Source organism: Pseudophryne corroboree, chromosome 6 (genome assembly GCF_028390025.1).
Source record: "Pseudophryne corroboree isolate aPseCor3 chromosome 6, aPseCor3.hap2, whole genome shotgun sequence".
NCBI lineage: Eukaryota > Metazoa > Chordata > Amphibia > Anura > Myobatrachidae > Pseudophryne > Pseudophryne corroboree.
Genome location: NC_086449.1, coordinates 123,888,651 through 123,911,402, shown reverse-complemented (window position 1 = coordinate 123,911,402; position 22,752 = coordinate 123,888,651). Strand labels below are relative to the sequence as shown.

General features: G+C 49.9%; 1 protein-coding gene across 2 annotated transcripts in view; it reads left to right on the top strand.

Moving 5' to 3' along the window:
* FHIP2B (FHF complex subunit HOOK interacting protein 2B) overlaps window positions 1-17,699 on the top strand; it is a 56,153-nt gene extending 38,454 nt beyond the window's left edge. The window contains exons 16-17 of one of the 2 annotated variants that reach the window (XM_063931820.1): window positions 14,869-14,969; window positions 16,658-17,699. In XM_063931820.1, the coding sequence (XP_063787890.1) occupies window positions 14,869-14,969; window positions 16,658-16,760 (204 nt within the window). In that variant the 3' untranslated portion in view covers window positions 16,761-17,699. Of the gene's footprint in view, window positions 1-14,868; window positions 14,970-16,654 lie in introns of both variants that reach the window. The other variant, XM_063931819.1, reaches the window with a different exon arrangement.
* The last annotated feature ends 5,053 nt before the right edge of the window (window positions 17,700-22,752 follow it).

The following is a 22,752-nucleotide window of genomic DNA, read 5'->3' as shown; positions in this document are numbered from 1 at the left end:
AGAAGCAAGAAGAGGTCCGGAAAATCGGCGGCAGAAGACATCAGTCTTCACCAAGGTAGCGCACAGCACTGCAGCTGTGCGCCATTGCTCCTCACACACACTTCACACTCCGGTCACTGAGGGTGCAGGGCGCTGGGGGGGGGGCGCCCTGAGAAGCAATAATAACACCTTGGCTGGCAAAAATACCACAATATATAGCCCCAGAGGCTATATATGTGGAAAATACCCCTGCCAGAATATAGGAAAAAGCGGGAGAATAGTCCACGGAAAAGGGGCGGAGCTATCTCCCTCAGCACACTGGCGCCATTTCTCCCTCACAGCTCCGCTGGAAGGAAGCTCCCTGGCTCTCCCCTGCAGTCTACACTACAGAAAAGGGTAAAAAAGAGAGGGGGGGCACTAAATTTAAGGCGCAGTATACAGTTATATAGAAAAAGCAGCTATAGGGGACATAACTCAGTTAGTCCCTGCATTATATAGCGCTCTGGTGTGTGCTGGCATACTCTCACTCTGTCCCCCCAAAGGGCTTTTGTGGGTCCTGTCCTCTGTTAGAGCATTCCCTGTGTGTGTGCGGTGTGTCGGTACGGCTGTGTCGACATGTTTGATGAGGATAATGATGTGGAGACGGAGCAGATGCCTTTAGGAGGGATGTCACCCCCTGCGGGGCAGACACCTGAGTGGATGAGCTTATGGAAAGAAATGAGTGCACGTATAGACTCTTTACATAAGAAATTTGACGACATGCCAAATGTGGGACAGCCGACTTCTCAGCTCGTGCCTGTCCAGGCGTCTCAAAGGTCATCAGGGGCTCTGAAACGCCCGCTACCTCAGACCGCAGACGCAGATGTCGACACTGATACTGACACCAGTGTCGACGACGATGAGTCTAACCTGATGCCCACTAAGGCCATTCACTGCATGATTGAGGCAATGAAAGAGGTGTTACACATTTCTGATATAAATACAGGTACCACTAAAAAGGGTATTATGTTTGGGGAGAAAAAACTACCCGTAGTTTTCCCCCCATCAGATGAATTAAATGAAGTGTGTGAAGAAGCGTGGGCTTTCCCTGATAAAAAATTGGTAATTCCTAAGAAGGTACTAATGGCGTTCCCTTTCCCGCCAGAGGATAGGTCACGTTGGGAAACACCCCCTAGGGTGGATAAAGCGCTCACACGTTTGTCTAAAAAGGTGGCACTACCGTCTCCGGATACGGCCGCCCTCAAGGAACCTGCTGATAGAAAGCAGGAGGCGATCCTGAAGTCTGTATACACACACTCAGGCATTATACTTAGGCCAGCTATTGCGTCAGCATGGATGTGCAGTGCTGCCGCTGCGTGGTCAGATAAACTGTCAGAAAATATTGACACACTAGACAGAGACACGATCCTGTTAACCATAGACCATATCAAAGACTCAGTCTTATATATGAGAGATGCACAGAGGGAAATCTGCCGGCTGGCATCAAAAGTAAGTGCATTGTCCATTTCTGCTAGGAGAGGCTTATGGACTCGCCAGTGGACAGGAGATGCAGATTCTAAAAGGCACATGGAAGTTTTGCCTTATAAGGGTGAGGAATTTTTTGGGGATGGTCTCTCGGACCTAGTTTCTACAGCGACGTCTGGGAAGTCAGCATTTTTACCCCATGTCCCCTCACAGCCTAAGAAGGCGCCGTTTTATCAGGTTCAGTCCTTTTGGACCCAGAAAAACAAGCGTGGAAAAGGCGGGTCTTTTCTGTCCAGAGGCAGAGGTAGGGGAAAAAGGCTGCAACAAACAGCAGGTTCCCAGGAGCAAAAGTCCTCCCCCGCTTCTTCTTCCAAGTCCACCGCATGACGGTGGGGCTCCACAGGCGGTGCCAGGTACGGTGGGGGGCCGCCTCAAGAATTTCAGCGATCAGTGGGCTCGCTCACAGGTGGATCCCTGGATCCTTCAAATAGTATCTCAAGGGTACAAACTGGAATTCGAGGCGTCTCCACCCCACCGGTTCCTAAAATCTGCCTTGCCGATTGCTCCCTCAGACAGGGAGGCGGTGCTAGCGGCAATTCACAAGCTGTATTCCCAGCAGGTGATAATCAAGGTACCCCTACTTTAACAAGGCCGGGGTTACTATTCCACACTATTTGTGGTGCTGAAACCGGACGGTTCGGTGAGACCCATTCTAAATTTGAAATCCTTGAACACATTCATAAAAAAATTAAAGTTCAAGATGGAATCGCTCAGGGCGGTTATTGCAAGCCTGGACGAGGGGGATTACATGGTATCCCTGGACATCAAGGATGCTTACTTGCATGTCCCCATTTACCATCCTCACCAGGAGTACCTCAGATTTGTGGTACAGGATTGCCATTACCAATTCCAGACGCTGCCGTTTGGACTGTCCACGGCACCAAGGGTATTTACCAAGGTTATGGCGGAAATGATGATACTCCTTCGAAAAAAGGGAGTTTTAATTATCCCGTACTTGGACGATCTCCTAATAAAGGCGAGGTCCAAGGAACAGTTGTTGGTGGGAGTAGCACTATCTCAGGAAGTGCTGCACCAGCACGGCTGGATTCTGAATATCCCAAAGTCACAGCTGGTTCCGACGACACGTCTACTGTTCCTGGGTATGATTCTGGATACAGTCCAGAAAAAAGTGTTTCTCCCGGAGGAGAAAGCCAGGGAGTTGTCATCTCTAGTCAGAGACCTCCTGAAACCAAAACAGGTATCGGTGCTTCACTGCACGCGGGTCCTGGGAAAGATGGTAGCTTCTTACGAAGCAATTCCCTTCGGCAGGTTCCATGCCAGAATCTTTCAGTGGGACCTGTTGGACAAATGGTCCGGATCGCATCTTCAGATGCATCGCTTAATAACCCTGTCTCCAAGAACCAGGGTGTCTCTACTGTGGTGGCTGCAGAGTGCCCATCTTCTAGAGGGCCGCAGGTTCGGCATACAGGACTGGGTCCTGGTGACCACGGATGCCAGCCTTCGAGGCTGGGGGGCAGTCACACGGGGAAGAAACTTCCAAGGACTATGGTCGAGTCAGGAGACTTCCCTTCACATAAATATTCTGGAACTAAGGGCCATTTACAATGCCCTAAGTCAAGCAAAATCCCTGCTCCTACATTAGCCGGTGCTGATCCAGTCAGACAACATCACGGCAGTCGCCCATGTAAATCGACAGGGCGGCACAAGAAGCAGGATGGCAATGGCAGAAGCCACAAGAATTCTCCGATGGGGGAGAATCATGTACTAGCACTGTCAGCAGTGTTCATTCCGGGAGTGGACAACTGGGAAGCAGACTTCCTCAGCAGACACGACCTCCACCCGGGAGAGTGGGGACTTCATCCAGAAGTCTTCCAGATGCTGGTAAACTGTTGGGAAAAACCACAGGTGGACATGATGGCGTCCCGCCTCAACAAAAAGTTAAAAAGATATTGCGCCAGGTCAAGGGACCCTCAGGCGATAGCTGTGGACGCTCTAGTGACACCGTGGGTGTACCAGTCGGTTTATGTGTTCCCTCCTCTGCCTCTCATACCAAAGGTATTGAGAATAATAAGAAAGCGAGGAGTAAACACAATTCTCGTGGTTCCGGATTGGCCAAGACGAGCGTGGTACCCGGAACTTCAAGAGATGATCTCAGAGGACCCATGGCCTCTGCCTCTCAGACAGGACCTGCTGCAGCAGGGGCCCTGTCTGTTCCAAGACTTACCGCGGCTGCGTTTGACGGCATGGCGGTTGAACGCCGGATCCTGAAGGAGAAGGGCATTCCGGAGGAAGTCATTCCTACGCTAATTAAAGCCAGGAAAGATGTAACTGCAAAGCATTATCACCGCATATGGCGGAAATATGTTGCTTGGTGCGAGGCCGGAAAGGCCCCAACAGAGGAATTTCAACTAGGTCGATTTCTGCATTTCCTGCAATCAGGAGTGAATATGGGCCTAAAACTAGGCTCCATTAAAGTACAGATCTCGGCTCTGTCGATTTTCTTTCAAAAAGAACTAGCTTCAGTACCTGAAGTTCAGACATTTGTGAAAGGAGTGCTGCATATTCAGCCCCCGTTTGTGCCTCCTGTGGCACCTTGGGATCTCAACGTGGTGTTGAGTTTCTTAAAATCACATTGGTTTGAGCCACTAAAAACCGTGGATCTGAAATATCTCACGTGGAAAGTGGTCATGTTATTGGCCTTGGCTTCAGCCAGGCGAGTGTCAGAATTGGCGGCTTTATCATGTAAAAGCCCTTATCTGATTTTCCATATGGATAGGGCAGAATTGAGGACTCGTCCCCAGTTTCTCCCTAAGGTGGTGTCAGCGTTTCACCTGAACCAGCCTATTGTGGTGCCTGCGGCTACTAGGGATTTGGAGGACTCCAAGTTGCTAGACGTTGTCAGGGCCCTGAAAATATATGTTTCCAGGACGGCTGGAGTCAGAAAATCTGACTCGCTGTTTATCCTGTATGCACCCAACAAGCTGGGTGCTCCTGCTTCTAAGCAGACTATTGCTCGCTGGATTTGTAGTACAATTCAGCTTGCACATTCTGTGGCAGGCCTGCCACAGCCAAAATCTGTAAATGCCCATTCCACAAGGAAGGTGGGCTCATCTTGGGCGGCTGCCCGAGGGGTCTCGGCTTTACAACTTTGCCGAGCTGCTACTTGGTCAGGGGCAAACACATTTGCAAAATTTTACAAATTTGATACCCTGGCTGAGGAGGACCTGGAGTTCTCTCATTCGGTGCTGCAGAGTCACCCGCACTCTCCCGCCCGTTTGGGAGCTTTGGTATAATCCCCATGGTCCTTACGGAGTTCCCAGCATCCACTAGGACGTCAGAGAAAATAAGAATTTACTCACCGGTAATTCTATTTCTCGTAGTCCGTAGTGGATGCTGGGCGCCCATCCCAAGTGCGGATTGTCTGCAATACTTGTAAATAGTTATTGTTAACTAAAGGGTTATTGTTGAGCCATCTGTTGAGAGGCTCTGTTGTTTTCATGCTGTAAAACTGGATATAGTATCACGAGTTGTACGGTGTGATGGGTGTGGCTGGTATGAGTCTTACCCGGGATTCAAAATCCTTCCTTATTATGTCAGCTCGTCCGGGCACAGTGTCCTAACTGAGGCTTGGAGGAGGGTCATAGTGGGAGGGGCCAGTGCACACCAGGTAGTCATAAATCTTTCTAGAGTGCCCAGCCTCCTTCGGAGCCCGCTATTCCCCATGGTCCTTACGGAGTTCCCAGCATTCACTACGGACTACGAGAAATAGAATTACCGGTGAGTAAATTCTTATTTTCTCTCCTATGCCCTCCTATACACCAGCTTTTCTCTCCTATGCCCTTCTATACACAAGCTTTTCTCTCCTATGCCCTCCTATACACAAGCTTTTCTCTCCTATGCCCTCCTATACACCAGCTTTTCTCTCCTATGCCCTTCTATACACCAGCTTTTCTCTCCTATGCCCTCCTATACACCAGCTTTTCTTCTTCGAGGTCCATGGTCTCCACAGGGATAACCTTGGGTATGATCTGGTGACCAGGACTGGCACTGAACAATAAAGCTTTGTGAGCCTCCCAGGATGCACTGGGCTCCTCTTCCTTCATACCTCGCCCCTATGCTCAGGCACTTCAGTTTTTTTGGTGCCAGCATGGAGCTAGTCACACTGAATAGGGGCTGCACACTGCAGCCCAAGCTTTTACTTTTTAACTGTTCCATTTTTTCTTTTGAGCAATCAGCATTTGGCAGTCCAGAGGAAGCCAGCGCTGATGCTTCAGTACCCCCACCAAGCCGCGACATCACAACTGGGTGCGTGATTTCGGCGGAACCCCTGGCAATACACCTTTACTAGCAGAGGCACAGGGGCACCCAGGACTGCAACCGGATTACTGGGGGACACGTAAGGGCTAGTCCATTTACCGCTGGTCTGGGGGGAGGACCAGTGGCGCTGAGGTGCTCCCGGACCAGTAAGTGTTCCTGCAGCCGCACTAGACCACCTGGGCTTTATTGTATACTGGCGCTGGGGACACAGCCAGGCTAGGAGTAGTGGTGGTGACATTCAGCGTAGGGGAGGTCAGCACTTCCCCAGCGCACCATCCCCCACCCCCCAGCCCAGGTCGCCATTCCACATCGGTCTTCCCGCCCTGGGCTGCTCCTCCCTCCTCCACAGAGAGACGCTGGGCAGCCATTCTCTGAGCTCTGCAGGCCTCCAGGAGCAGTGGGCTTAATCTCCCTGTATACCTCTACCACATAGCAGGTTATACAAAGCGCTGCATCTTACCAAGTCTCTTCTACAGAGGAGGGTAGTTGTCATCAGTGCCCATTGCCAGTAAATTGTTTATTCTGCATTGTGTGGGATTTATGCTAGTACTGCTGCATGTTTTCACATCTCTTTACTGTCTAACATTGCTTTCCCTTTTTCTCTCAATAACCCTTCAAAAACTAGTGTGTTCTGGGTTAAAAATTGAAAAATTGCCACACTATACTGTAGATCCTAGGCTATATGGTCTCAGTGTTCGACATGATGGAATACGCCCAATTTCACTCCAGGCCTCTTCAGCGCCTGATACTCACAGAATGGACGGAGTTACCGACACAGATCAAGTCCCAGACCTTGATTCTGCCCTGATCTCTTTGGGTGTCTCTTTCATGGTGGCTACACAATTTGTACAAGGGTCGGCTATTCTGGGTGCCGTACTGGACGCTCCTCACCACAGACGCCAGTCACAAGGGGAGGCAATCACGAGCCCACCTGTTGAAATCCCGGCGGTCACAATGCCAATGTCGGAATCCCAGCAGGCGGTGAAATGGCGCAGCCGGAATACCGGCACCACAGGCTTTTCTCCCTCTATGGGTGTCCACGACACCCATAGATGGAGAATAAAACCTGTGGCGAGCGCAGCGAGCCCGCAAGGGGCTTTGTAGAGCTCTCCCCGCAGCCGGCATACTGGTGGCAGGGATCCCGCTGTTGGGATCATGACAGCTGGGATCCTGGCCACCGGTAAAACGTATGTATTCCGTCTCAGAGGATGGAGAGCTGTCACGGGCAGTCACTCCTTTCAGAGACGCTGGTCTCTGACAGAAAGGGATCTCCCGATCAACATCCAGAAACTTCAAGCTGTTTACCGGGCCCTTCAGATGGCCCAGGACCTTCTGCAGGGTGCTCCAGTACAAATACAATCAGACAACGCCACCGCAGTGGCTTATATAAATCGACAGGGCGGCATTCACTGTGTGGCAGCAATGCCAGAGGTGACTCGGATTCTCGTATGTGTAGAACGCCATCTTCCAGCTATCTGCGCAATATTCATCACAGTAGTCCTCAACTTGGAAGTGGACCTTCTCAGTCGACAGGACATTCACTCCGGGGAATGGTCTCTCCACCCAGAGGTCTTTCAGATTCTGGTGCAGAAATGGGGTCTTCCAGACGTCGATCTCATGGCCTCCAGACACAACCACAGGGTTCCGTTGTACAGCGCCAGGACACGAGATCCGGAAGCAAGCTCCATGGAGGCACTCACATTACGACGGACCTTTCCTCTGGCCTGTGTCTTTCCCAGAGTACTGCGAAAATTCAAAGAGGACAGCAGCATACTCATACTGGTAGCTCCAACGTGGCCCAGATGCCATTGGTTTACGGATCTACTAGATCTCTCCATAGACGAGCCCTTCCCTCTACCTCTTTGTCCGGACCTGCTCTCCCAGGGGTACTCCATTCGGACCTATCTTGCCTGTTTTTGACGGTGTGGCTTTCGAGACATCCTTCCTCAGGGAAAAAGGTTTCTCCAAGGCGGTGGTTCACACTATGCATCAAGCTCGGAAACCAGTCTCTGCTCGCATTTATCACAGTATTTGGCACTCCTATTTTCAGTGGTGTGTTCATCATCACTACAACCCTAAGGTTCTTAGGATTCCTAGATTGTTAGCCTTCTTGCAGGCAGGCCTCACCATGGGTCTTCGTCTGGCTTCTCTCAAGGTCCAGGTCTCAGCTTTGTCTGGCTCCTTTGCTGGATGTGCGTACTTTCCTTTAGGGGGTACTCCATATCCAACCTCCATTCGTCCCTCTGATAGCTCCTTGGGACCTGTCATTGGTTCTTCGGGCCTTACAATGTAGTCAATTTGAACCACTGGAAATGGTAGACCTCAAGTGGCTCATGGCCAAGACTCTCTTTCTGTTAGCTATCACTTCAGCCCATAGAGTCTCTGACTTGGGAGCTCTCATGTCGCTCCCCATTTCTAATATTCCACCAGGATCGGGCGGTCCTTAGGATTAAACGTGGATACCTACCTAAGGTAGTATCTAAATTTCATGGCAACGGACCAGTTGTGGTACCGGCCTTCCAGAAACCTGGTCTCTCACCAGAGGTAGCCTCGTTGGATGTAGTCCGTGCTCTTAGTACCTACGTGGACTGAACTAGTTCTGACAGATGCCTTATTCATCCTATATGGATTCCACAAGAGGGGCAATAATCAAACATTGGCACATTGACTTTGCATGACCATCTCACATGCTTACACGCAGGCTGATCTTCCTGTTCCGAGTATAGTGTCTGCTTATCTACTCGCTTTGTGGGTCCTTCGAGAGCAGTTCACTGTGGAGCATCTGCTGAACAATTATGCAAGGCTGCTACATAGTCTTCTGCCCACATGTTTCTTAGGTTCTATGCCTTTCAAACGTTTGCCTCTCAGGATGCAACCTTTGGCCGCCAAGTCCTTCATTTCAGCTTAGGAGCATTCCCTCCCTATTTATAACTACTTTGAGACATCTCAAGGTTAACCCTGTAGAGATCATGGACCCCAAAGAAGAAAAGAAAGAGTTCTGGTAAAACTTACCTTTGTTAACTCTTTTTCTCTATCGTCCTTGTGGATGCTGGGGTTCCTGAAAGGACCATGGGGAATAGCGGCTCCGCAGGAGACAGGGCACAAAAAGTAAAGCTTTCCGATCAGGTGGTGTGCACTGGCTCCTCCCCCTATGACCCTCCTCCAGACTCCAGTTAGATTTTTGTGCCCGGCCGAGAAGGGTGCAATCTAGGTGGCTCTCCTAAAGAGCTGCTTAGAGAAAGTTTAGCTTAGGTTTTTTATTTTACAGTGAGTCCTGCTGGCAACAGGATCACTGCAACGAGGGACTTAGGGGAGAAGGAGTGAACTCACCTGCGTGCAGGATGGATTGGCTTCTTGGCTACTGGACATCAGCTCCAGAGGGACGATCACAGGTACAGCCTGGATGGTCACCGGAGCCGCGCCGCCGGCCCCCTTGCAGATGCTGAAGTAAGAAGAGGTCCAGAATCGGCGGCTGAAGACTCCTGCAGTCTTCTAAAGGTAGCGCACAGCACTGCAGCTGTGCGCCATTTTCCTCTCAGCACACTTCACACGGCAGTCACTGAGGGTGCAGGGCGCTGGGAGGGGGGCGCCCTGGGAGGCAAATGAAAACCTTTTTTGGCGAAAAATACCTCACATATAGCCCCCAGAGGCTATATGGAGATATTTAACCCCTGCCAAGATTCACTAAATAGCGGGAGACGAGCCCGCCGAAAAAGGGGCGGGGCCTATCTCCTCAGCACACAGCGCCATTTTCTCTCACAGAAAGCCTGGAGAGAAGGCTCCCAGGCTCTCCCCTGCACTGCACTACAGAAACAGGGTTAAAACAGAGAGGGGGGGCACTGATTTTGGCGATATTGAGATATATATAAAGATGCTATAAGGGAAAACACTTATATAAGGTTGTCCCTATATAATTATAGCGTTTTGGTGTGTGCTGGCAAACTCTCCCTCTGTCTCCCCAAAGGGCTAGTGTGGGTCCTGTCCTCTGTCAGAGCATTCCCGGTGTGTGTGCTGTGTGTCGGTACGTGTGTGTCGACATGTATGAGGACGATGTTGGTGAGGAGGCGGAGAAATTGCCTGTAATGGTGATGTCACTCTCTAGGGAGTCGACACCGGAATGGATGGCTTATTTAGGGAATTACGTGAGAATGTCAACACGCTGCAAGGTCGGTTGACGACGTGAGACGGCCGACAAACTATTAGTACCGGTCCAGGCGTCTCAGAAACACCGTCAGGGGCGTTAAAAACGCCCATTTACCTCAGTCGGTCGACACAGACACAGACACGGACACTGAATCCAGTGTCGACGGTGAATAAACAAACGTATTTCTCATTAGGGCCACACGTTAAGGGCAATGAAGGAGGTGTTGCATATTTCTGATACTACAAGTACCACAAAAAAGGGTATTATGTGGGAGTGAAAAAACTACCTGTAGTTTTTCCTGAATCAGATAAAATAAAATGAAGTGTGTGATGATGCGTGGGGTTACCCCGATAGCAAATATTGGCGTTATACCCTTTCCCGCCAGAAATTAGGGCGCGTTGGGAAACACCCCTTAGGGTGATAAGGCGCTCACACGCTTATCAAGTGGCGTTACCGTCTCCAGATACGGCCGCCCTCAAGGAGCCAGCTGATAGGAAGCTGGAAAGATATCCTAAAAAGTATATACACACATACGGTGGTTATACTGCGACCAGCGATCGCCATCAGCCTGGAGATGCAGTGCTGGGTTGGCTTGGTCGGATTCCCTGACTGAAAATATTTTATTCATATAGAGCATTTAATAGGATGCATTCTATATATATGTACGTGAGATGCACAGAGGGATATTTGCTCTCTGGCATCAAGATAAGTACGTTGTCCATATCACCCAGAAGATGTCATGGACACGACAGTGGTCAGGTGATACAGATCCCATACGGCACATGGAAGTATTGCCGTATAAAGGGAAGGAGTTAGTTGGGGTCGGTCCATCGGACCTGGGGACCACGGCAACAGCTGGGAAATCCAACCTTTTTACCCCAAGTTACATCTCAGCTGAAAAAGACACCGTCTTTTCAGCCTCAATCCTTCCTTTCCCATGAGGGCATGCAGGCAAAAGGCCAGTCATATCTGCCCAGACATAGAGGTAAGGGAAGTAGACTGCAGCAGGCAGCCCCTTCCCAGGAAAAGAAGCCCTCCACCGCGTCTGCCAAGTCCTCAGCATGACGCTGGGGCCATGCAAGCGGACTCAAGGTGGGGGGGTAGTCTCAAGAGTCTCAGCGCGCAGTGGGATCACTCGCAGGTTGACCCCTAGATAGTACAAGTATTATCCCAGGGGTACAGATTGGAGAGTCGAGACATCTTCTCCTCGCAGGTTTCTGAAGTCTGCTTTACCAACGGCTCCCTCCGACAGGGAGGTAGCATTGGAAACAATTCACAAGCTGTATATCCAGCAGGTGATAATCAAAGTACCCCTCCTACAACAAGGAAAAGGGTATTATTTTTCCACACTATATTGTGGTACTGACGCCAGACGGCTTGGTGAGACATAGTCTAAACTGAAATCTTTGAACACTTACATAAAAGGTTCAAATCGAGATGGAGTCACTCAGAGCAGTGATAGCGAACCGGAAAAAAAGGGGACTATATGGTGTCCCTGGACATCAAGGATTACCTCCATGTCCAAATTTGCCCTTCTCAACAAGGGTACCTCTGGTTCGTGGTACAGAACTGTCAATATCAGTTTCAGACGATGCCGTTTGAATTATCCACGGCACCCCGGGCCTTTTACCAAGGTAATGGCCGAAAAGATGTTTCTTCAAAGAAAAAAGGCATCTAAATTATCCCTTACTTGGACGATATCCTGAAAAGGGCAAGTTCCAGAGAACAGTTGGAGGTCGGAAGAGCACTATCTAAAGTAGTTCTACGACAGCACGACTGGATTCTAAATATTCCAAGAATCGCAGCTGTTTTCCGACGATACGTCTGCTGTTCCTAGGAATGATTCTGGGCATAGTCCAGAAAAAGGTGTTCCTCCGGGAGGAAAAAGCCAAGGAGTTATTCGACCTAGTCAGAAACCTCCTAAAACCAGGCCAAGTATCAGTGCATCAATGCACAGGAGTCCTGGGAAAAATGGTGGCTTCTTACGAAGCGATTCCATTCGGCAGATCTCAGGGGATTTGCTGGACGAATGGTCCGGATCGCATTTTCAGATGCATCAGCGGATAATCCTGTCTCCAAGGACAAGGGTGTCTCTTCTGTGGGGGCTGCAGAGTGCTCATCTTTTAGAGGGCAGCACACTCAGCATTCAGGACTGTGTTCTGGGGACCACGGATACCAGCCTGAGAGGCTGGGGAGTAGTCACACAGGGAAAAAATTTCCAAGGAAGTGTGGTCAAGTCTGGAGACTTCTCTCCACATGAATATACTGGAGCTAAGGGCAATTTACAATGCTCTGAGCCTAGGAAGACTCCTGCTTCAAAGTCAACCGGTGCTGATCCAGTAGGACATCATCATGGCGGTCGCCCACGTTATCAGACGGGGCGACACAAGAAGCAGGAGGGCAATGACAGCAAGGATTCTTCGCTGGGCGGAAAATCATGTGATAACACTGTCAGCAGTGTTCATTCCGGGAGTGGGCAACTGGGAAGATTTTCTCAGCATAAATGAATTCCACCCGGAAAAGTGGAAACTTAATCTGGAAGTTTCCACATGATTGTAAACCGTTGGGAAAGACCAAAGGTGGTTATGATGGCGTCCCACCTGAAGCGCCAGGTCAAGAGACACTCAGGCAATAGCTGGGACGCTCTGGTAACACCGTCGGTGTACCAGTCGGTGTATGTGTTCCATCCTCTGCTTTTCATACCCAATGTATTGAAAATGATAGGAAGGAGAGGAGTAAGAACTATACTCGTGGCTCCGGTTTGGCCAAGAAGGACTTGGTTCCCGGAACTTCAAGAGATACTAAGAAGGGTCTTGATTCGGCAAGAACCGTGTCTGTTCCGGGACTTACCGCAGCTGCGTTGACGCCAAGGCGGGTGAACGCCGGATCCTAAGGGAAAGAGGCATTCCGGAAGAGGTCATCCCTACCCTGGTCAGAGCCAGGAAGGAGGTGACCGCACAACATTATCACCACTTAGGTGAAAATATGTGCCAGGGTGTGAGTCCAGGAAGGCTCCACGGAAGAATTTCAACTAGGTTAATTTCTACATTTCCTGCAAACAGGAGTGTCTATGGGTCTCAAATTGGGTCCATTAAGGTTCAAATTTCGGCCTGTTGATTTTCTTCCAGAAAGAAATTGGCTTCAGTTCCTGAAGTCCAGAAGTTGTTAAGGGAGTACTGCATATACAGCCCCTTTGATGTCTCCAGTGGCACTGGGCGATCTCAACGTAGTTTTGGGATTCCTAAAAAATCACATTGGTTTAAACAACTCAAATCTGTGGATTTGATATATCTCACATGGAAAATGACCATGCTGTTGGTCCTGGCCTCGGCCAGGCGAGTGTCAGAATTGGCGGCTTTATCTCACAAAGCCATATCTGATTGTCCATTCGGACAGAGCAAAGCTGCGGACTCGTCCCCAGTTTCTCCTTAAGGTGGTGTCAGCGTTTCACCTGAACCAGCTTATTGTGGTACCTGCGGCTACTAGGGACTTGGAGGACTCCAAGTTGCTGGATGTTATCAGGGCCCTGAAAATATAGTTTCCAGGTTGGCTGGAGTCAGGAAATCTGACTTGCTGTTTATCCTGTATGCACCCAACAATGCTGGGTGCTTCTGCTTCTAAGCAGTCGATTGCTCGTGGGATTGGTAGCACAATTCAACTTGCACATTCTGTGGCAGGCCTGCCACAGTCTAAATCTGTTAAGGCCCATTCCACAAGGAAGGTGGGCTCATCTTGGGCGGCTGCCCGAGGGGTCTCGGCATTACAACTTTGCCGAGCAGCTACGTGGTCGGGGGAGAACACGTTTGTAAAATTCTACAAATTTGATACCCTGGCAAAAGAGGACCTGGAGTTCTCTCATTCGGTGCTGCAGAGTCATCCGCACTCTCCCGCCCGTTTGGGAGCTTTGGTATAATCCCCATGGTCCTTTCAGGAACCCCAGCATCCACAAGGACGATAGAGAAAATAAGAATTTACTTACCGATAATTCTATTTCTCGGAGTCCGTAGTGGATGCTGGGCGCCCATCCCAAGTGCGGATTATCTGCAATACTTGTACATAGTTATTGCTAACTAAATCGGGTTATTGTTGTTGTGAGCCATCTTTTCAGAGGCTCCGCTGTTATCATACTGTTAACTGGGTTCAGATCACAGGTTGTACAGTGTGATTGGTGTGGCTGGTATGAGTCTTACCCGGGATTCAAAATTCCTCCCTTATTGTGTACGCTCGTCCGGGCACAGTACCTAACTGGAGTCTGGAGGAGGGTCATAGGGGGAGGAGCCAGTGCACACCACCTGATCGGAAAGCTTTACTTTTTGTGCCCTGTCTCCTGCGGAGCCGCTATTCCCCATGGTCCTTTCAGGAACCCCAGCATCCACTACGGACTCCGAGAAATAGAATTATCGGTAAGTAAATTCTTATTTTCTTCGAGGTCCATGAGATCCACAGGGCGCCCAACCTGGTGCACCACGCTAAAATGGGTTGCCTTTATGGTCACAAGTTCCTCTTCTCTCAGAGAGTATTATTTTCTGGGTGTACCATACTTTCTTCTCTCCTTTCTCCAGCTCCTGCTTTGGACTTGTTACCTAAAACTAAAGTGCCGGAGCATGGGGGCGGGTATGAAGGGAGAGGAACCCAGTGCATCCTGGGAGGCTCACAAAGCTTTATTGTTTGGTGCCAGTCTTGGTCTCCACCAGATCATACCCAAGGTTAACCCTGTGGATCCCATGGACCTTGAAGACAAAGCGTTAACGAAGGTAAGTTTTACCATAACTCTTTCTTTTCTCTCCTATGCCTTTCTACACACCAGCTTTTCTCTCCTATGCCTTTCTACACACCAGCATTACCCTCATATGACCTCCTATACACCAGCCTTTCCCTCCTATGTACCAGCTTTTCTGGTTCTGTCTTCTAACAAAAAATAAATAAAAAAAAACATTCCCTAGGTGGTTGGGGACCTTGCTCAGCGATCTTTGCGAGTGTCCAATTTCCAAGAGATGCTGCGTCTTGTGAGAAGACAATTGCTGGAGGAAACACCTGATGAGCCGTGAGTACAGACACTAATAGGGGTTTACACAGAGCACTATGTGGTATTGCTATGTTTCCTTTACAGAGTGCAGTGTCTCCTCTTTTGTTGTATTGTAATCGTGTCATATCACATACTTTGGGCAAGTTACAGGTCCTCACCTATTGTCCATGCACTGTGCACACACCACAGGAGGTCCTCACCTACTGTCCATGCACTGTGCACACACCACAGCAGGTCCCCACTTACTGTTCATGCACGTGCACAAACCCCAGCAGGTCCTCAGCTACTGTCCATGCACTGTGCACACACCACAGGAGGTCCTCACCTACTGTCCATGCACTGTGCACACACCACACCAGGTCCCCACTCACTGTCCATGCACGTGCACAAACCCCAGCAGGTCCTCAGCTACTGTCCATGCACTGTACACACACCACAGCAGGTACCCACCTACTGTCCATGCACTGTACACACACCACAGCAGGTCCTCACCTACTGTACACACACCACAGGAGGTCCCCACCTACTGCCCATGCACTGTACACACACCACAGGAGATCCCCACCTACTGTCCATGCACTGTACACACACCACAGCAGGTCCCCACCTACTGCCCATGCACTGTACACACACCACAGCAGGATCCCACCTACTGTCCATGCACTGTACACACACCATAGCAGATCCTCACCTACTGTACACACACCACAGGAGATCCCCACCTACTGCCCATGCACTGTACACACACAGGAGATCCCTACCTACTGCCCATGCACTGTACACACATCACAGCAGGTCCTCACCTACTGCCCATGCACTGTACACACACCACAGCAGGTCCTCAGCTACTGTCCATGCACTGTACACACACCACAGCAGGTCCTCAGCTACTGTCCATGCACTGTACACACACCACAGCAGGTCCTCAGCTACTGTCCATGCACTGTACACACACCACAGCAGGTCCTCAGCTACTGTCCATGCACTGTACACACACCACAGCAGGTCCTCAGCTACTGTCCATGCACTGTACACACACCACAGCAGGTCCTCAGCTACTGTCCATGCACTGTACACACACCACAGCAGGTCCTCAGCTACTGTCCATGCACTGTACACACACCACAGCAGGTCCTCAGCTACTGTCCATGCACTGTACACACACCACAGCAGGTCCTCACCTACTGTCCATGCACTGTACACACACCACAGCAGGTCCTCACCTACTGCCCATGCACTGTACACACACCACAGCAGGTCCTCAGCTACTGTCCATGCACTGTACACACACCACAGCAGGTCCTCAGCTACTGTCCATGCACTGTACACACACCACAGCAGGTCCTCAGCTACTGTCCATGCACTGTACACACACCACAGCAGGTCCTCAGCTACTGTCCATGCACTGTACACACACCACAGCAGGTCCTCAGCTACTGTCCATGCACTGTACACACACCACAGCAGGTCCTCACCTACTGCCCATGCACTGTACACACACCACAGCAGGTCCTCAGCTACTGTCCATGCACTGTACACACACCACAGTGATGTATTATTATATTTTAATATTATTTATTTTGCTGTTATTGTTTGAATGCTGTATAGTATTTTTGCATGTAGTGTGTATTGTGAAGGGCCACATCCATTGTAATTGCCCTGTGACAAGCTATACATGCAGTACTTCTCTATATTCCTCCCAGCAGGTTGGCTCATGAAACCCTGTGCCGAGGAGTGGTGGTCCTGGAGGAGTTTTGCAAGGAGCTGGCAGCAGCAGCTTGTGTCACCCACCATCCCCTTGGTGTATAACCGTGCAGTGACAATGTGACCTGGGAATAGCCATGAATCTACGTGCAATAGCTCTTATAACGTCTCCCTGTGGAGGCAACGAAAGACTTTGTCAGTGATTTTTTTTTTTTTAAACCGCCTTGTGCCTTATTTCCAAGCCCGGCTCCCATTAAAAGTTGGAGAAGCTGGGTGCCTCCGTTTTACTGCCGGTACTGTGATTTACCTTCAAGGGCTCCAACACTAATAGTGCCCAGTGCATCAGCTCATGCAGCCCCCTAGTGGCTGCCCTGCTTACTGCTGCAGAGTCTTTGTGGGCCACACATTGTGCTGCTACAACTCTCCTGAGCATTGATTTTATCATTCGGTGTTATCTTGTATTTGTTATTAGTTCTCTTCCTTCATTCAGTGTGGAGACGGTCTATATGAGGTGCTCTTTTATCCCGTCCTCCCCCACCACGAGCACCAGCCTGGTCCATGTAAATAAATGTGTTTATGTGGTTTGTTTTCTGTATCCTTCAGGTCTAGCTGTGTTTCTCAAATGAACAGATTGTAGACACAAAACTGTTGGACAGGTGACTTGTAGGAAGTCCCACAGCAACCAATAGGATTATGTTGTTTTTGAAACAACTGGCTGCTATGTGACGCCTTCTGCTTGTCTTCCTGCGGAACAGTTTATACACTGCACCCCCGTATGTTCCATACTTCCCATCTGCACACAGTGCACTCTTCATGGGTTTTCTCCGAAACATATGAAATTCATAAAACAATTCAGCATCACTACAGTTTCCATTAACTGTGAATCATTGATGTGCATAATGTATTGTTCCTGCAAATGATGTCACTTACAGGCTCCGTTCCACAAAAAGAATTTGATTTTGGTAAATGTACAGGGGAGATTTATAGTTCTGCTAACAAAATGTTTTAAACCATTGTATGAATTCATCAAATATGTTTTTAAAAGTGTGTTTTATGCTTCTTTCTTCTGTAGATTAACATACATTTTATAGATGTTTAATCTCAGAATATTTGGGTGCCCCTTGCTGTGTGTGGCCTGGCTGCAGTGGTGTGTAGGAGATAAGGTATGTGGGTGGATCTGGGTGCTCCTTGCAGTGTGTGGCCTGGCTGCAGTGGTGTGTAGGAGATCAGGTATGTGGGTGGATCTGGGTGCTCCTTGCTGTGTGTGGCCTGGCTGCAGTGGTGTGTAGGAGATCAGGTATGTGGGTGGATCTGGGTGCTCCTTGCTGTGTGTGGCCTGGCTGCAGTGGTGTGTAGGAGATCAGGTATGTGGGTGGATCTGGGTGCTCCTTGCTGTGTGTGGCCTGGCTGCAGTGGTGTGTAGGAGATCAGGTATGTGGGTGGATCTGGGTGCTCCTTGCTGTGTGTGGCCTGGCTGCAGTGGTGTGTAGGAGATCAGATATGTGGGTGGATCTGGTTGCCCTTTGCTGTGTGTGGCCTGGCTGCAGAGGTGTGTAGGAGATCAGGTATATGGGTGGATCTGGGTGCTCCTTGCTGTGTGTGGCCTGGCTGCAGTGGTGTGTAGGAGATCAGGTATATGGGTGGATCTGGGTGCTCCTTGCTGTGTGTGGCCTGGCTGCAGTGGTGTGTAGGAGATCAGGTATATGGGTGGATCTGGGTGCTCCTTGCTGTGTGTGGCCTGGCTGCAGTGGTGTGTAGGAGATCAGGTATGTGGGTGGATCTGGGTGCCCCTTGCTGTGTGTGGCCTGGCTGCAGTGGTTTATATGAGATCAAGTATGTGGGTGTATCTGGGTGCTCCTTGCTGTGTGTGGCCTGGCTTTAGTGGTGTGTAGGAGATCAGGTATGAGTAAATCTGGGTGCTCCTTGCTGTGTGTGGCCTGGCTGCAGTGGTGTGTAGGAGATCAGGTATGTGGGTGGATCTGGGTGCTCCTTGCTGTGTGTGGCCTGGCTGCAGTGGTGTGTAGGAGATCAGATATGTGGGTGGATCTGGTTGCCCTTTGCTGTGTGTGGCCTGGCTGCAGAGGTGTGTAGGAGATCAGGTATATGGGTGGATCTGGGTGCTCCTTGCTGTGTGTGGCCTGGCTGCAGTGGTGTGTAGGAGATCAGGTATATGGGTGGATCTGGGTGCTCCTTGCTGTGTGTGGCCTGGCTGCAGTGGTGTGTAGGAGATCAGGTATATGGGTGGATCTGGGTGCTCCTTGCTGTGTGTGGCCTGGCTGCAGTGGTGTGTAGGAGATCAGGTATGTGGGTGGATCTGGGTGCCCCTTGCTGTGTGTGGCCTGGCTGCAGTGGTTTATATGAGATCAAGTATGTGGGTGTATCTGGGTGCTCCTTGCTGTGTGTGGCCTGGCTTTAGTGGTGTGTAGGAGATCAGGTATGAGTAGATCTGGGTGCTCCTTGCTGTGTGTGACCTGGCTTCAGTGGTGTGTAGGAGATCAGGTATGTGGGTGGATCTGGGTGCTCCTTGCTGTGTGTGGCCTGGCTGCAGTGGTGTGTAGGAGATCAGGTATATGGGTGGATCTTGGTGCCCCTTGCTGTGTGTGGCCTGGCTGCAGTGGTGGTATATGGGTGGATCTGGGTGCTCCTTGCAGTGTGTGGCCTGGCTGCAGTGGTGTGTAGGAGATCACGTATATGGGTGGATCTGGGTGCTCCTTGCAGTGGGTGGCCTGGCTGCAGTGGTGTGTAGGAGATCAGGTATATAGGTGGATCTTGGTGCTCCTTGCTGTGTGTGGCTTGGCTGCAGTGGTGTATATGAGATCAGGTATATAGGTGGATCTTGGTGCTCCTTGCTGTGTGTGGCTTGGCTGCAGTGGTGTGTAGGAGATCAGGTATGTGGGTGGATCTGGGTGCTCCTTGCTGTGTGTGGCCTGGCTGCAGTGGTGTGTAGGAGATCAGGTATATGGGTGGATCTGGGTGATCCTTGCTGTGTGTGGCCTGGCTGCAGTGGTGTGTAGGAGATCAGGTATGTGGGTGGATCTGGGTGCCCCTTGCTGTGTGTGGCCTGGCTGCAGTGGTGGTATATGGGTGGATCTGGGTGCTCCTTGCTGTGTGTGGCTTGGCTGCAGTGGTGTATATGAGATCAGGTATATAGGTGGATCTTGGTGCTCCTTGCTGTGTGTGGCTTGGCTGCAGTGGTGTGTAGGAGATCAGGTATGTGGGTGGATCTGGGTGCTCCTTGCTGTGTGTGGCCTGGCTGCAGTGGTGTGTAGGAGATCAGGTATATGGGTGGATCTGGGTGATCCTTGCTGCAGTGGTGTTCAGAAGATCAGGTATATGTGTGGATCTGGTTGCTCCTTGCTGTGTGTGGCCTGGTTTCAGTGGTTTATATGAGATCAAGTATGTGGGTGTATCTGGGTGCCCCTTGCTGTGTGTGGCCTGGCTTCAGTGGTGTGTAGGAAATCAGGTATATGGGTGGATCTGGGTGCTCCTTGCTGTGTGTGGCCTGGCTGCAGTGGTGTGTAGGAGATCAGGTATGTGGGTGGATCAGGGTGCCCCTTGCTGTGTGTGGCCTGGCTGCAGTCGTGTGTAGGAGATCAGGTATGTGGGTGGATCTGGGTGCTCCTTGCTGTGTGTGGTGTGTAGGAGATCAGGTATATGGGTGGATCTGGGTGCCCCTTGCTGTGTGTGGCTTGGCTGCAGTGGTGGTATATGGGTGGATCTGGGTGCTCCTTGCTGTGTGTGGCTTCGCTTCAGTGGTGTGTAGGAGATCAGGTATATGGGTGGATCTGGATGCCCCTTGCTGTGTGTGGCCTGGCTTCAGTGGTGGTATATGGGTGGATCTGGGTACTCCTTGCAGTGTGTGGCCTGGCTGCAGTGGTGTGTAGGAGATCAGGTATGTGGGTGGATCAGGGTGCTCCTTCCTGTATGTGGCCTGGCTGCAGTGGTGAGTAGGAGATCAGGTATATGGGTGGATCTGGGTGCCCCTTGCTGTGTGTGGCCTGGCTGCAGTGGTGGTATATGGGTGGATCTGGGTGCTCCTTGCAGTGTGTGGCCTGGCTGCAGTGGTGTGTAGGAGATCAGGTATGTGGGTGGATTTGGGTGCTCCTTGCTGTGTGTGGCCTGGCTGCAGTGGTGTGTAGGAGATCAGGTATATGGGTGGACCTGGGTGCTCCTTGCAGTGTGTGGCCTGGCTGCAGTGGTGTGTAGGAGATCACGTATATGGGTGGATCTGGGTGCTCCTTGCAGTGGGTGGCTTGGCTGCAGTGGTGTGTAGGAGATCATGTATATGGGTGAATCTGGTTGCTCCTTGCTGTGTGTGGCCTGGCTTCAGTGGTTTATATGAGATCAGGTATGTGGGTGTATCTGGGTGCCCCTTGCTGTGTGTGGCCTGGCTTCAGTGGTGTGTAGGAAATCAGGTATGTGGGTGGATCTGGGTGCTCCTTGCTGTGTGTAGCCTGGCTGCAGTGGTGTGTAGGAGATCAGGTATATGGGTGGATCTGGGTGCCCCTTGCTGTGTGTGTGTGGCCTGGCTGCAGTGGTGTTCAGAAGATCAGGTGTATGTGTGGATCTAGGAGAATGGCCCAGACGCGCTGTCACAGCTGCCAGAAGGGATTGTCAGTCCCTGAAAATGTTTTAGAATGAGAAAGTGAAAACTGGCGCTTATGTGTTTCTCCAATAATAATTAATGACTGTGGATCAATTTCAATAAAAATAACATAAAATTTATTACCTATACATCACAAACTAAAAACATCCTAAACATGAAAATCAGATAAAAAATTGAGGCATATATGGAGCTGAGAAATGTTTAAAGGTGGCTGCTCTCAGTGTCCACAAAAGGATCCCGGACTAAGTGCCTTGTGCAAAGTTCTCTGGTGAGAGGGAATATGTACAGCTGGTATTACCCGTGTTGATGGAGACTTCCAGAGGCCTGGAGATTTTTCAGCAAGCAAGCTGCGGCAATGGAACAAACTGGGTCTCTCCCATCAATGCTGCACAGATGAAATTCCTCAAAGTTCCAAAAGGCAGGTTTAAAAGTCCATATCTGGATCCGTCTTGAAAGTGGAACACTTGTGGTGGTCGTCGCAGCTTCAACACTTAACGCGTTTCCCTAGGTTAGGTCACCTAGCTTCATCAGAAGTATGGCTCCATCTGATTTTTGGGATCTATTTATACCCCATTTAATGACCTGATGCCCCACAGATGTGATGTAAAAATAATAATCAATCATCCACAGTCATGATAAAAATACAGAAATTCTATAGATAGTGTACTCATGATATACATAGAAAAGATTGGGAGGCAAACCCACATGAAAAAGGAATTTAAAAAACAGCAAATCAATAAAATAAATCTCTATGATCAAGAGGGTCAAAGGTCAGTGTGGTCACATGACTCACCCCCTGTTTATTATGGACAACCACTTTTAATCAGATGCATTGATTCCAGAAACTTCCCTCCCCCGATTACTGGGATGATAGTGTCCCCATAATAAATATAAGACTTACATAAATGTCCCCAAACTGATATGTGGAGATAGGGAGGTTTTGTCTCCGGGACTCCGTATAGCGCTGTGCGCTCCTTCCGGGTCACGTGACAGACGGTATCACGTGCAAAAAGATTTAATGGGGCGCCCTGGTTGCTAAGCAACTCATGCGTGTACCTGCGTGGTGTGCAATGACGTGATCCCGCTGTCACGTGATCGGAACTCCGGAGAAAGGGTATAATATATTGAAAGCACATTTGTGAAGGCTGGTTGCTAAGCAACCTGAACGTGCACCAGCGTGGTGTACGTAACCATCATCCCGCTGTCATGTGACCAAAGGCTTCCAGTTATGTGGCTACAGACATATATTCCCACTAATGGGCTAATCAGAAACAAATTATAAATGGAAATATATATTCAATATGATAAAGTCATTATACCAACATTGGCTAATAACCATTTTCTAATTACTATGTCCCTCAGCAGTATACTATTATACAGCCCACATGACCAGATGTAATCATATATTAGAATCTCACTGTACACACCAAGCATTACATGATAAGTAATAACAAATATTATAGCACTCATATCACTTAGATGGGAAACAAC